Source organism: Cyrtonyx montezumae, unplaced genomic scaffold, assembly GCF_038088225.1.
Source record: "Cyrtonyx montezumae isolate F1298 unplaced genomic scaffold, pur_monq_1.0 scaffold_23, whole genome shotgun sequence".
Lineage (NCBI taxonomy): Eukaryota > Metazoa > Chordata > Aves > Galliformes > Odontophoridae > Cyrtonyx > Cyrtonyx montezumae.
The window spans coordinates 11,306,911-11,322,106 of record NW_027071970.1 but is presented as its reverse complement, the minus strand read 5'-3'; the positions used below and the strand labels follow the sequence as shown (position 1 = coordinate 11,322,106).

Sequence of the window (15,196 nt, the reverse complement as noted above, 5' to 3'; positions counted from 1 at the left end):
GCTGTGTTGGGTGGGGGTTACGATCTCTGCACATCACAGTGCAGCTCCACCCCTTTGTGGTACCCTGACAGAGCTGAAGTGTGAGCCCTGACGTCTCCTCCAGGTGCGGTTGCACTCGTGCTCACCCGTTTGTGCAAAAACATGCTTTGTTTGTTCAGTGGCAGGTTAAATTCAGGTGAGTTTTCCCATGGCTGAAGGCATCCGATGCTTTTTTTCGCCTGTTCTTCCCGTCCAAACTTCACCTCGTGAGTAAGAGCAGGAAAGGGACATTTAAAAGCTCCGACACGAAGATGCTTTTCTCCAGCCTGATCTTCAGAATGACACTGTGAACGATGCTTCAGCAGCCCTTGGCAGAGTTAAGCCTATTGAAAAATGAGGTGACGGGAAGAAAAAGCGTTAATTAATTAACCCTTAAAAGCTCTGCCGGGGTCACAGTCGGAACACCTTCATGTTTTGCCCTGGGACTGCTTTCCGCTAAGCGAATTGATTTCTGTGGGAGCTTTGCTGCCTTTTGAGTCCTGGGGTGGGGATGAAGAGCTGCAAGACGAAACGCACTAATATTGCTCTGATGATAAGAATAAAAACTGGTTCCAACGAATAGCTGCTGCTTAAACTGTGTTTTGGTTTGGTTTTTGGTTTGGTTTTTGGTTTTTATCCTGAAGGAAAGGCTGCCGCTGTTGGCGGGAAGGCAGACGCAGCCCACAGCGCGCGCGCCTCCACAGCGCGTTCCCGCCCACGGCCTCGTGACGTCATCAGCGAGGCGGCGACGGCGCGCGCGGCGCCCATGTGCTCCCAAGTGGGGGCGGTGTTGCGAAGCTAAGCAGGGTCATTCCCGCTCGGCTGCTGGATGGGAGACTGAAAGCGTTTGTCACAGCTCCCGCTGTCCCCGGACCTGTGCCCGCAGCTCTCGGGCGGTCCCCAGGGGGGGCCGGGCGCGGGGCGGGCGGGGCGCGGTGTGGGCCCGGGGCGGAGCGCGGGCGGTGCTCGGAGCCCCGAGAGCTGCGCGGGGACAGCGGAGGCGCCCATGGCCATCGCGGAGGCGGCCGTGTCCCGGCTGGAGGGGGGCTGGCAGGAGGTGAGCGCCCATGGAGCCTTCCCCCCGGCTCTCCTCGGGGGGTGCGTGGGCTCCCCGTTAGGAAAAGGTTCTTCAGCGTTGGGCGGGGGGCACGCAGCGGGCTCCTGTCGAGCTTGGCCACCGCTCAGATATAGGGTTGGTTGGGGTTTTGAGCAGTGCCGCGTGGGGCTACGAGTTGGGCGCAGTGATTTCTTTCCAGCTCATTCTCTGCTTCTCTCCCAGGCCTACTCGGCTCTCCAGTGGATCCACTTCACCATGGCCATGCTCAGGTACAATATGGACGGGCCCCAGAAAGAAGGGAGATGGCGTATCCTGGCCGTGCACGTGTTCCCATCCCAACCTGTGCTTTGTTCTGTCAGTGTTATAGGTTCCAGCTCCATCATCACTTATGCCATCTTCCAAAACGCGGTGCGGTCCCCTGAGGTAAGGACTACAAATCACAGAATACCCTGAGTTGAGCGGGACCCCTAAGGACCACTGAGTCCAACTCCTGACTGCACCCCCTTATTCTCTCCCCACTGAGCTCTTGGCACCATGCAGACCTTGGGTTTTATTTTCCCTGACTAAACCTTGTTTACAGCAGCTGGGAGGCAAAGGGCTGGTGGAGAGTGTGACCCTTTGTCCGTGGTGCAGGTTTGAGATTAACCTTGAGCTGTGCTGTGCAGGAGAAGCAGGTTCCTTAGCACTGAGTCCTCTCCCAGGGATGAGGATTTGTTAGCATGCCCTCTTCTACAGGACAAAACCTGTGGAGGGCTGAGGAGCTGTGCTCAGAGCTGCTGGGTTGTAAATTGGCAAAGTTTCTGCAGGAAATGCAGGGACAGGGGTCTGTCTGCGGGTGTTTCTGAGTTGTTTTCAAGGGTGGGTGTGCTGCTGAAGCTGGAGCAGCATGGAGGTGCTGCAGAGTTCAGACAAAACCAGACTGGGCTGAACAGCAGTTTGTTGTGCTCAGCCACGCAGTGTGGCTTTGGGAGGTTTCACCTTGGCCATGTGCAGGAGCAGTTAGCATTTCTAACGCCGAAGCAGCTCCTCTCACATCCCAAGTGCATCACTCTTGGGAATCCTGCATATCCAGGATGCACCAGGTATCAATCACTGACTCCATCCCAAGCCTGATGGGGTTTTGCTGTCCATGTAAACCCCCCTCTGTCCATGTAGGACTGATCAGAAGCAGTGCACAGAGCTGAGTGAAGCTGTGGTTCCTTGGCTGGGATTTGCAGCCTGGGCTGTGGACCGTGCAGATAACAGGTTACTGCTAAGAGCAGTAGAATGGTAAAGCTTGGCTGTTGTGCTGTAACAGAGCTGTCTTTGTGCTTCCCTTGTCTTCAGCATCCAGCATGGGTTTGATCTGCAGCCCGCAGCTGAGGACGTTCAGGGAATGCAGTAAATTATCCTCGGGGAAGGAAGGCGTGCAGGCAGGCTAACAAATGATGTGCTGCTGGATGAAGCAGAGTTAGGAGGAGAATGTGTGTCCGTGTCTCTGGGGCTCCTGGGTAGCCAGAGCCTCACAGAAACAGTGTGCCCAGCACATCCAGGACGAGCTGCAGAGATCTCAGTGCACTCCTGTTGTGGAAGGAGAGCTGGGCCTCCAGCTTGCTGCTAGGACAGTTGCTTCTTGACTTCATGCTGCACTTAGTGCCTATTGAAGGTTCCCTGGGTTGAGAGCTGCTGACATGCTGCCTGCATCTGGAGAGCACTGGTTATGGTTCTTGAGGTCCTTCCCTCTGGTGTGGTGTGGAGCTGGACGAGGGTCCCAAAGTGACTCAGCAGCTCCAGCCCATCAACTTCCAGGGTGCAAATCCGCATTACTCAGGAGCCCTCGTGCTATTTATTGGTCATATGATGTGGCTGTGGCTCTTGCTGCTTGTGAATTGCACATGGCTCCAGTTCACAGATGGACTGTTGCTGCTTGGGAGAGTCCAGATGTTTCTGTTCAGATTGTTATTGCAAATCTGGATAGGATGGATATCAGCCAGAACGACCCATTTTCATCAGGCTTCCAGGCTCTTGTACTGCTGCTGGGGGATCCACTGCTGGTGTTTCAAAAGCAGCAAACTCTTCACTAACTTCCCCATCCTCTTGTCCCCACACTTCTGGTTTTATGGGTGAATTTGTAAACAAAGGAGTTGGAAGAAATCCATATCAAAGCTTGCCACAAACTGAATATTCCCTGGGTCATGAGACTCCAGAGAAGAATATAAACAGCTTTGGAGGCTGGGAGGAGAAAAATATTATAAACACTTCCCCCTCCAACTCCCAGCTGAGGAAATCAAATATTGCATTCTTGAAACCTGTTTTTTGTCTCTGTGGGGCTAATAAGCCTTCAGCGTGAGCTAAATCATTCAGGATAAATGATGGCAAGCAATGAACGTGGAATTTCCTCTGTCATGTCAACAGGTTCCCTGCAGGCAGATGTCTGTGGGCAGCAGCCAGGCGTAGCAAGATCAACACGTATGCTCCAGCTTGGCAGCTCCTCTGAATCATTACGTCTTTACATTCCCTTCCTCTATTTTATAAATACCATTTGTTGGTGGGTTTTTTTTTCCTTTTCTCTTTTGCAAATAAGAACCTTGCTGCTTTTTGGTTATGACTATGCCACCTGCTTCTTTATTTAGGTCTCTGCCAAAATAGCTCCTCAGGCATCTGCAGTGCTTCTCAGCGAGGACATGTGTTGCTGCAGGAAGGGGTCACCTGTATGGATGAAAATGTTGCTGCTTTTCTTAATTCAGAGCAGCTTGGCTCTAACCTGCAGTGCTTACAACCTTAAAGTTTCCCAACCCGCCATGCCTCTGCCAGTGCTTCAATTCTGCACCAGCAAGGGAAAGTCTGGATTTATCACTGATTAAAAGAGACATTTGTAAATGTGGTGATGTAGAAGCTAGCTTCAGAGCTGGATTTACTGTGTTGCTGTGTTGGGGAGTACAAATTCAGAACTGAAGAGGCAAGGCTGTTTGAGGAAACACATCCTGCAGGAAGCAGAGGACTGCTGTGCTGCTGAGTGTAGTGTGGAGCCCAGAAGGTACCGGGCAGTTTGCCCCTGAAAAAGCCAGAAGGACAGCTCTGGTTCAGTCAGCTTTGCCTTGGTGCTTTTTAGCCTTCCTAAACTCTTTACTCGCAGGGATGAGTATAACACAGCACGATGGGTGGCAAGCATTTACATGAAGGGTGACACTGAGGCAAATTTCACCCGAAGTCTCAGCTCCATGAAAAAAAATCTCAAAATCAAACCCTCCTGAAACATTTCCTTACTGTGTTTAGTATTGTAACTTCCTATAGGGAAAAAAAGAAGCTATCACTTTCTCTCCAGGTTGCTGAAAATTAGGTACCAAAGGCTACAATTAAGAATCTAGATAATTAGGCTGCTTTTCCAGTGTGTGTGCTCTCCCACTAACAGTGGCCAGAACTTTGCAAATATTTTCCTGCAGTGTTTACAGCCCTTTTGGCCAGTGCATGGAAACTGGAAGTAGGGTGGAAACTGCCCTTAGAGGAGATGTGACTCTGTTCCAGCAACACGTGTGAGCAGTGTGTGGCAATGAAAATGTATCTGGCATATAAAGAAGATTCAGTCTTAGTCATCAACTGAAATGCCATTAAAAACATTAAAAAAATGCCTGCTTTGTGTCATTTCACAGCTAAGGAAGGGGTTTGTATTTACCTGATGTTTGATTGCTCTTTTAGTTGATTTCTTAAACACTTCTCCCTTCAGTCCTGTTTCTTTCTGCCACAGCATAGCACTGTGGACCTTTGAAATGTTTTCTTTAAGGTTTGATGCTGCTCTTGGATCCTCGGGCACTGCTGGTGGCAGAGAAGGTGTTCAGAACAGGGCATCTGCACACAAGCAGCTCCTGAGAGCAAGAATCAGGGGGTGTTTGTCTGCCCTGCCTGAAGAGTGGGGATGAAAACACATTCTAGATGGCTGGGGGTAAAGCTGCTGTTGTTGGTAGCCAGGGGGCTGTTGTGACCGCTGTCCAAACTTGCTGACCAATTCAACTTTTTTTTCAGGTTCGCCCTCTTTTCTACCTGAGTCTGTCTGACCTGTTTCTGGGCATGTGCTGGATTGCTGGAGCGCTGCTCTATAGCACACCAACCTCCAAGCAGGATCTCATCTGCTACAACCTGCAGGCGATGGGACAAGTGAGTAGCCTTGGCATCACAGTTTGTGCTGTTACGTTGTGCTCATTGCTGTAATTAGTCTCCCAACGATCACAGCATGGCCACTGGGGACTGTTTCCAGACAGGCTTTGGCAGAGGATCCCTGTGTGAACTTGGCTCAGCAGATCTCCTCATTTGCACAGCAGATGTAACAGTGCTAGGGTGTAGGTACAGCTGTCTTGTGAGAGGCAATAGGGAAGGCAAAGAGAGCATGGGATGTTGTGGTTACAGTGTTTGGGTTGCTTCTGTAAAGTGAGTAGATGGGTCTTTAACTATTTCCTGTTGGCCCATGGCCAAAGATTTATCTGTGTGCTTCCCATACTGGAGCTTTTCTATTCCTCTTCGTGCTTCCCCCATTCTGGGCAGAAACAGGCTCATTCTGCCATTCACTTAGGCTAAAGCTTAACATGTTAGTCAGGCTAAGAGCTGTGCTCTTCCTGGTCTCACTGACCCGGTCCTGTGCTCTCTCAAGCAATCCCAGGGATGCTCAGGGGCTGCTCTGTCCATTCAAGCTCAGCACTGTGCTCCAGTGATTCATCTTTCCAGCACTCTGAGCTGATTTCTGAGCCTAGTTAAAGTGAAATGAGTGAAATGCCATTTTCCTGGTAGTTTGCTTTTGTCTCACCAAGTTCCCATTACAACATTAGGTGCTGCAAATCACTGCTCTTGAATTCCAGGCACAGCTGAGCTTATGCCACAGCATTGGTTTGAGAGCAGTGGTCCCTGGTCTTAATGGTTTCCTTTCAAAGTACCCACAAAAACGTGTCTGGAAAGAGAAAGTGGCTGTTGGCAGCCTCTGTGTGTTGTCAGGGCTGGTCCAGCTCCCTGGAGCAGTGTGGTACCCGTAGGTGGGAACTGAAATGCCCCTGCTGCATTGCAGCATCCAAAGCTAGCAATGCTCTCTGTGTACCTAAGAGAAAACCAGGAAGTGTATGGTGTGAGAACTATCACACTGCTCTGTGTTTGGGAATGGGTGTTTGCTGCTTTGTTTCCTTCAACAGCTGTGCCTCTGGGTGAAATTGTATTACTGGTGATGGTGAGTTTTGTGCTCAGAGAGCAGCTGTTCCTCTTCTGGTTTATCTCTGCTTTCTCAAGCTCCCTCGTGCTGCTGTGGAAGCAGTGCAGTATGTTCATTCCAAGAGAAGCAACGGTGTAATTGGCCATTTGGGAATGAAACAGAGCAACATCAAAGGTGTCTTTCAAATGGTTGTGCAGGGGAAAGCGAGAACAGCTCAGGAGAAGCTTTTCAGAGCCTGAAGGGGGAAGGAGCCTGCAGAGATGTGGATGAGGCATTGCAGAGATGTTCCCCTTGTAGCTTTGCCCGGGGGACAGTCCTTGAAGTTCAGTGCTGGAGTGATCTTACAGCCTGGAAAAGATACTGCAACACAGGAGGAGAAGCAGGTTGAGTGCAGGCAGTGCAGCATCATTTCGCAGCGGTGACACGGAGCGCATGCTGTGCCCTCTTGCATTTCTCTCTCTTTTCCAGCCTGTGACCAGGCTTTTCAGGGACACTAGTGAGGGAGCTTTACTCCCACTGAGTCTTTGCAGGACTTAGCAGGGTGAGGTGGTGGGGTGTGCAGGGTGCCTGCCCCATCCCAAGCTCAGCCACACGGTTACTGCTCCTCAGCAGCAGGACAGCTGTGTCTGGCAGGAGCTCTTGCTGCTGTTTGCTCTGTGAGAAATTAAAACAAACGAAGCACTTGCCATAGCAACAGCACTCGCATGGTGCATGTGACGTGGTAGAGGACACCTCCTTGCTCAACACCCCAGCAATGCTCCTGTGTGGTGGGAACATCTTGTGCGTAAGTAAGAGCCAGCAACAGGTTTGACCAGTGCCTTCTACACAGTATAAATGATCTGTAACCAAATGAAATGTGAATAAATGTCTCCTGGCTCTGTCCTGCCTGTGCAGAGAGGAGAAGTCTTGCAAGTGTTGCATTCCTGGGCTTGGCATTACCAAGGGCTGAAGTTCCTGCTGATGAAATTCCTTTAGCATCTCTACCATGTTGTAAAGGAGGAGATAGCTTGGTTTCAAAGACTTTGGGGTTTTTTTTTTTGCTCCTGATTCTTGAGTGAACTCATTATATTAAATGTAAATAGTGCTCCCTCCCACTACCCCTTGACTTTCTTCTTTTCTCCTCTCTGCTTTGCTTTTGCACTGCAATAGCAAAGTCTAGAGAAGAGATTGTGGTTATAATTGCACAATTCCCTCACATTCTTCCAGTTCAGTTCCAGTGGCCTAATAATGTCCTGGCAAGCTCTGCTCATGCTGCTGAGCACAATAGGCAGCCACAGAAGTGTTATAATGAGGGACTCCCATGTGTGAGCACTGCAGGACTGTCCCTAGCCCAAGGTGGGGCTCATGGGAGTGGAACTCCCTTCTCTTCCTTCTGGCGACTTCACAAGTTCCTTCTTCCTAAGAGGAATGCAGTGCTGACATTTAGTGGGCTCTCCAAGGCATTTTGAGAAATGAGAGAATTATCTTTGTGTACTGTTTTGATGACTTTCCGTGGAAGTAATTGAAGAACAGCAATGAACGCTCATTAAACCTCCTCTAATGAGCTGGAAAGTCACTGTAATATTCCTGCTGCCCTTTAATAGGCCCTTGGACTGAGCCTCTTGAGAACCAGCCAAGACTGTTTGCAACCTCAATGAAGGAGACCAGGTTTATTTAGTGACTGCATTCCTGGACTTAGATGATACCGCGTTGACAAACCTGTGCTCCTTGCTTCTTTGGCAGAGGGTAGAAAATCCACGGGAAAATTCAATAGCCCAGCCCTTCCTCTTTGCCTTTGTCACTGAAGCATGTGTTTCCTGTAACAAACACAACACATGCATATATATCTTGAGGTCAGGCAGTGCTGTTTTATTCTTGTCTGCCTGGAGAAACCATGGCTGGGGATTCTGAAAAAGTGCAAGAAAGATTTATTCTTTTTACAGCAGATTTCAGGTATTTGGTTTCACCTCAAGCTTCAGGCAAGGGCTGGGAAGCTCACTGTGGGAAACAGGGGGGGTTTTTGTATCTTTTTTGCCATGGAGGGAAAAGGAGCATGTTAGTGTTTGCTTCCTGTAAGACTGTTGTATCCTCTGCCCCCTTTCCTCTTTACATATACTTTTGCTTTCTGTGCGTAGTGAATTTATTTTGTGAGCTTAAAAAATCTAAGTGCCATGTCTGTGTTGTGTTCCACAATGGATGTAGGATAAAGAAGATCAAAGTGTCTTTGACCCCTTTTATATTGTCAGAATTTGTGCCAAAAATGAGCCAAGTCACAAAGATTTGTATTCATGAGGTATTCCTTCGTGTTAATGCTTCGAATTAATGCTGCTACAGGAACCATTATTATAGAGCTAAAATGGTTGTTTCTATTTCTCAGGTATTCTATGTGGCCTCTTTTCTATACACTGCCAACTACACCTGGCATCTGTACATGGACCTGAAGATGAAATACAATCAGAACCTTAACAGGATGCCCCCCACAGTGAGTAGGATGGATACAAAACAGCTGTTGGGTGCTGAGGTGTAACTGTGTGGGGTTTAAGAGGTATGTATATGACAGTTTATCTTGTCAGAAGGATTTTGAAGGCCCTTCTGCCCTGCGACTGTATGAATTGACATACCCTGCTGAACCACATAGGTCAGCAGAGATATGGCTCAGCCTACTATAGGATCTCAGTGAAAGATTAAACTTGCAAGACTGAAATAGGCAAAAACAATTGGTTTCACAGAGAAGAGAAAGCTCAGGACAGGTATTGGTGGAGTTCTTCCACAGAGCAGCAGTTTGCACCAGTTAAATTAATGGTTTATTGCTTTCACTGTCTTCTGCCAGCACATGGCAGAGGGTTGGTTCTGTAGGGGACAGGAAAGCTGCAGGGACCTGAACAGTTTGTAACAGAGAACTGCAATTTCCGTCCTCCCCAGGTGTTATGTGGAATTCAAGTGTGTTGTGAGAGTTTGGGACGGGTGTCACAGAAGGGAGCTACTGATAAAGGAATGAGTTGGCTCCATGAAGAATGGGTGGTCCTGGCTTCATCATCACTGACCTTTATAAAAGCCCGTTTTGGAGCTGGTGTAATCACTGGGAACCGAGGAACAAGGACGTAGTGCTCAAAAATGCTCTTTGAGTTACAGGCTAAACAAACACTTCACACACCATGTGATCAAAATCTCTACTTGCAGTTGTTTCATTCCTCACACCTGGCTAAACAGTTGATCTGTAACTGAAATTCTTCCTGATATATTGCTGCAAGGCAACAGACTCCTTATGCAGCTCTTCCCATTGAACATGTCAGCCCCAGCCCTGTACCTAGCCTTTCTCTTTCCCAGATGTTTGCTGTGCACACAATACTTGGTGTCTCAGGTACTCCATCTGTCTGTGCAGGAGCAGCAGGTGGGACAGATCAGTCTGTACTTCAAGGGTTCTTGTCTGTAGGGTTTGGATCTGCTTGTAGGATTGGTTTCCCTCTTGCTGGACTCCCATTCACAATGCAGCACCTACAGTAGGTTCCCTAGCACTACAGTTGTGCCCACATCATATTCTCACAGCTGGTATGGCAGCTGACAGAGTACATTTCCTGGTGAGCTGAGACCAAGGCACTCCAAATTGCCTGCATCAGATTGTGAAGTTTCTGAGGAACAGGGACAGGTTAGGTGAAGGAGGAGTACAAAGAATGACTGTCTTACACCAAGGAGCTCATCCAGTGTCTGCTGCTCGTCTGGTTCCAAGTTCCCCTCTGAAATTCCCACATCTTGAAGGAGGACATGTCAGTAAGGTAGTGGAAGTGTAGGTTGTGTCTATTGCACGTCAGCACACACTGAACCCTGCAGCATTGGTTCAGTGCAAAGTGGAAACAAACATCTGTACTTGGTTTATCTGCTTTTTAGAGCCTGGAGCTGCTGGAGTGCTCCCTGGGAGCTGGTTGCTGGGAGCCACTGGCTGTACAGTCATGTAACTAAGCTATTTAAACTTTGCAGGTTGTAGATTATGCGAGTTGCGTTGGCCGAGTAGCAACAATTTTGTCCAGGTAAGATTCATTTCCCTTCAGCAGAACCATGTGAGTTTGGTAAATTTTGGTGCACTGATCTCTGCTTTGTACTGACTTAGAAGTGAGTTCTACTAAACAAATGCTCAGAGCAAGAGTCTTTGGATGTAAGGGCCATCTTCCAGCCAAGTTGGTTATAACTTTATTAACTATATACAGTCTTTTTTTTCAGAGAGTGCTCCCTTTACCAATTGCCTGTATGAATAAAGTGTGGAAATTAACAAAGTTGGCAAAATGTTCCTCCAGAGCAGCATCAATAAAAACAATTTCTAAGTCCTCTCCAGTGACAGAAGAAAGAACAAGGAGTGCTTGGCTGGCAGCAGGTGCATTGCAATGCAGTAACTGTGTGGTTGTCCTCTCTCCTCCTAGCCTGATCCCTTTTCTTCTAATGGTGCCTGTGTTTTGTCTGGGCAACAGCAGTAATTGCTACCAGAACTTCAGTCAAAAGCATGGGTAAGCCTCATGCTACTTTCATAAACAGCCTCACCACTTCTGAGTCATGGCAGGAGCTCAGGCTGCTCCCTTTCTCCCTACAGATGTCTCCTGATGCACACAGAAATGGCTGAGCCCCACAACGAGCCACTAACTCTGAGTGGCTCTGTTTGCCAAGCAATGCATTTCTATGGCATTGGGGTCTTCCTTGTTTCCTTTCTGATCAGCTTCATAGCCATTCTGGTAAGAAACACAGTCCTTGCACGCTAGCCATTGCACCAGCTGGATAGTGTGAGAAGTTTTTCCCCATTTCTTCGTGTCACGAGTCACAAATTGCTTTGCATGCAAGATGTTCCTCAGTCTGCCAAGTTTGCTTGGATGGTATCATCAGCCAGACAGTGTGAGAAGAACTGTGCAGTGCTTTTGGAAGGGTTTGGGGTAAGAGCAAATATAAATCCATCTGGAACAGCCCATCTCAAACAGGATTTAGCAGGTAGAGAAGGCAGCAGGGATCACATACCAGCTCAGTGCAAGAGACCAAATCAATAATCCTCAATTCAGAGAAGATCACATGCAAAACAACTTCTCTCTCCTAGGGGGCATGATGTTGCACAGTGTGAAGAGCTTTAATAGACTGACACGAGGATTGCACCAAAAAACATGAGATACTTTGCTCTCCAGAGGAGCAAGCGAGATCAGAGCGTGTGCCCAAAACGCAAGCAAGAATGTATGCTTATTTTCAGGTTGTACTCATTCAAGCCCGAGGTTTGTACAAAAGGTTCGTAAACTCCACAGGATTCCTGGGAGATCAGCAGTGGGCAATGATTAAGATGGTGGAACAACGAGTGGTTTTTTACCCCATCGTATTCTTCTGCTGCTGGGCCCCAGGTTAGAGCTGAGTTACTCTCACAGTATTCCCCTAAGACATTGCCTGGCAGTGGAAGTCAAAGGTGAGGTTAAATTTTGTCAATCGTTTCCTAACAGCTGTCCTCCTTGGAGTACTGAAGCTGACAGCTTCAACAAGCAGCAAAATCTACATGGCTCTTCTCATCCTGCAGGTAAAAGTCTTCGTCTGCAACCTCTGATGTTTTGCCTTCTCTGCTTGAACAGATGCTTGTCTGTTTCTAATCTCTGCTTGACAAGGCACTTTTTCTAGCTATGAATATGACTGCTTGAGTTGAGTGTACATTATTGCTTTATGCTGGCAAAGATCTTTCTTGGCTGCTGTGTTTTTTGCAGACTTGAAAAAAGGTCTCAATAACCAAAACCGCACTGTGGTGGGGATCGTATTAATAGGACTAGCAGGCATCCTCAGAATTCAGTTCGTTTTTCATTTTCTCTGAAAGTCTCAGGATGTATTTCCTCCCCAGCACTTGTCCAGCTGTCTGCTGTGCAGGAGGCAGCTTTTAGCAGGGATTGTTGAAATAACCGTGTGATTTCTGTATCACGTGGGGGTTGCAGATAGATAAATTCACGCTGGAAGTGGGAGGCCTGGCGTAACGTGCCAGGTTTGACAGCCAGGCAGGGAGCTGCTGAACGCTGTGTGGTGCTGACTGACAAGACAGCCCTCATCTCCCTTGCTGTCTCTCCCAGGCACTGACAGCAGCTTCCCAGGGACTTCTGAACTGCATTGTGTATGGCTGGACACAGCACGTCTTCCTCTCCCTCAAACGCAACATCTGCCGTGACGTTGACACTCAGACTCCTCTCCTGCGCTCTCAGAAGAAGTTCTATGCCAGCACGCTCCCTGCCAGCCCTCCGGGCACAGAGGTGTCCACATCTACCCTGCTCTGATGAGTTCCTGCAGCAAAAAGGAGAGAAGGCTTCGTCCCAGTGGGGCCTTGTCTTTTACGGAGCCAGCCTGGGCTGTCTCGTGAGAACTGTTGTGCCATCAGCACCGTTAACTGCAGTGCTGCGAGCGCCTGAGCAGCTCTGTCAGAAAAGCACTTTCAGTGAAGATAGTTATTTATTTTACAGATTTCTGTGGACTTAAAAGGGATTCTTTAAGCCTGGTATATTTTTAGCACAGGCTTTCTCCCTGTGGAAGTATCTGTAGAAATACAGCAAGTGATGCGCAACGACTCCAAGATCTAGTGCAGCTCATTCGAGGGCATGTGGTCAAGGGATGTTTTACTTTTCTAAGTGTTTGTCAGGTATTTGCCATTACAAGTTAACATTAAAGCCTGGATGCATATTTTTAAATCCATCTTTCAATTCAATACGAAGAGCATGCACCTTCCTGACAGGTGACAGTACGGTTGGACTCGATGATCTTAGAGGTCTTTCCCAACCTTGGTGATTCTGTGTTTACAAGAAGTCATAAAGTAGCAGAAAAAAAATCAGCATGCACTTCCGTGCTTTGATTTTTCTCACACCTCCCTTTGTGCCAACTCCTGCTCGGCCACAACACGCAAGAAATGGAGGTTCTGCAACCCAGCAGAGCACCTCTCGTGAGCCAGGAGAGCAGGACTTCACGTGAATCTGTCCATGCTCTTCTCAGAGCTCAGGTGGATTATGAGCTCCCATAAATATATCTTCAGCTGCACTGAGAGCGAAACAACCCTATAATTTTCACGCTCTTTAATTTCTCGTTTTGTTTTTGGGGCCCAACCCGAATTTATTTATATGGTTGGTTATACAAGAAGAGGAAACACTCGGGTTTTGTCTAATTCAATTTTATACAGTAAATCACTTCGTGCAAATCTCCTGGGACTGTCAGTGTGTCTTCAGGGATGTACCCACAGCGGTTTTCAGTCCTCTCCAAGGCTCAGCTGATGAGTTTCCCAGTGCTTTCATTTCTTTTTTTTTAAAACGTGTTCATCTTCCATATTCTGCTCCTCACTTTCAGGAGTCTCAGGTGTCTCTGTGGATGAACTTGTACTGAAAAATGCAATTATTGTATTTACCTATCTGATTGCAACAATGAGGAGAGCAGCTAGGACGAGGGCAATGGGAACAGTGATTTTGTAGATCACCGTCCCAGCAACTGCCACCTCCCTCTGCAGCAAGAGGTGTTCGAATGTGGAGGAGGCTGCCAGGGGCTCGATGCTGTAGCTCACGTTTCCAACCTGCAGCAGTCCCCTGAGCGCAGAGCAGGTGGTCAGAGTGACTGTGGAGTCCGGGATGCCTTCCACGTAGCCCTGGTAATAGCAGTCTGCCAGCACACGGGGCTGCTCGATCATGACCCGTCCTTCCGAGTCATGGGTGAGTACTGGGAAGTTTTTTGCTATAATGTCTTTCTTCTGCCTGAGGTGGATGGTGTAATTCACACTTTGCACGCTGATGAAGTAGGACTGGCTGGCTCTGCCTGCCTTCAAGCTGGCTTTCTTTGGAGTTACTATGTCATAGGCTGCATAGCCCCAGGTGGACTGGGGGCTGCTTTCTGCACACAGCAGCAGGAGCCCCACGAACAGCAAGGAGAAGCCCAGTACAGTAAGAACCCTACAGCCCATTGGGACACACCTCAGCACAGGCCCTGTCTGTGTCCAGTTTGTAGCCACAGTCACCAGCTGGAATGAAGGGCCCAGAGAGCGTCCATTTGTCCATCTCTGATTCAAATACAAACAATCCATGGGGAGCACAGGCAGCAGCAAGGCCCTGCCAGCAGCACACCGTCCATCCGCTGCACCCTGCTCGGGCTGCCCCTGTTTGCTGAGAGCACAACCACCAGTGCTGCTGTGGCAATTTGTTTAAAAGGGGATTAAGGATTCAGCAGAGCAGATTACCAGGAAAACAATGAGGATTTGGTTGCTGATGGGTTGAGCTGCAGGGTGAGGGCCTGTAGTGCTGCTGACAGATGTCTTTGCAGGGCACATCACTCGGCTGAGCGCGTTACTGAGTGTTTCAGTTGTTCAAGGGCGGTTTTCTTGCTGGAAAGGGAGAGCCATGCACTCTTCTTCTACATGTGGAAGGCAGTCTCACAGAGCTCTTGCAGAATTGTTTGCTCGCTCCCCTTCCACCAGCCTGAACGAAGGCCCGCCAGTTTCTTCCCTCCTGGGTTCCCACTCCTGCCACGAGCCCCTGCACTGCTTCACCTGCAATTAGGCAGTGCCCTGCTCCTTGACCCTGCCCCAGAAAATGCAACACAGAACGATTCATCCCTCCCTCCCCTGGAAGCTGTAGCTACCAGAAAAGCCCCATAGCCCTCCGGGCTAAAGCTGCAGCACTGGGGATGCCCTGCTGCCACCTAATGCCAGGCAGTGCTTAAAGCTTTTCAGGTTGCGTTGCCAGGGTTTTACCCAGCTTCTCTTCTCGTCCTTTCATCACATTGATATAAAACCAAAGCTTTGTAACACTGCTGCTAGGGCAGGAGGGATGCAGGAAAGCTCAAAGTGGCACCAGGAGCACGGTGACCCCCACCCAATCCTCTCCCCTTCGGTGCCAAAGGGGTGTGGGGACCAAACAAAAGAGGCTGGTAACTTTTAAGTTTAGTAAAATCATTTATATACACTGATGTGTAATATTTACAATATAATACTGATCAGAAATAAACTAACATGT

The 15,196-nt window shown here is 48.7% G+C and overlaps 1 protein-coding gene across 1 annotated transcript; it reads left to right on the top strand.

Moving 5' to 3' along the window:
- The first annotated feature begins 1,004 nt into the window (after positions 1-1,004).
- TMEM116 (transmembrane protein 116) lies at positions 1,005-12,530 on the top strand. The gene is made up of 11 exons (XM_065739260.1): positions 1,005-1,075; positions 1,298-1,344; positions 1,435-1,498; positions 5,075-5,206; positions 8,599-8,703; positions 10,197-10,246; positions 10,634-10,717; positions 10,801-10,939; positions 11,440-11,584; positions 11,681-11,754; positions 12,290-12,530. Exons 1-11 carry the CDS (start codon positions 1,025-1,027, stop codon positions 12,488-12,490), a joined length of 1,092 nt encoding a protein of 363 aa, XP_065595332.1. The 5' UTR covers positions 1,005-1,024; the 3' UTR covers positions 12,491-12,530.
- The last annotated feature ends 2,666 nt before the right edge of the window (positions 12,531-15,196 follow it).

Excerpts from the sequence above, each read along its gene's own strand:
- TMEM116 (XM_065739260.1), top strand. The coding sequence starts at position 1,025 with ATGGCCATCGCGGAGGCGGCCGTGTCCCGGCTGGAGGGGGGCTGGCAG. Across the intron at positions 1,499-5,074 it reads ACGCGGTGCGGTCCCCTGAG|GTTCGCCCTCTTTTCTACCT; the intron begins GTAAGGACTACA and ends CTTTTTTTTCAG. Across the intron at positions 8,704-10,196 it reads TTAACAGGATGCCCCCCACA|GTTGTAGATTATGCGAGTTG; the intron begins GTGAGTAGGATG and ends TAAACTTTGCAG.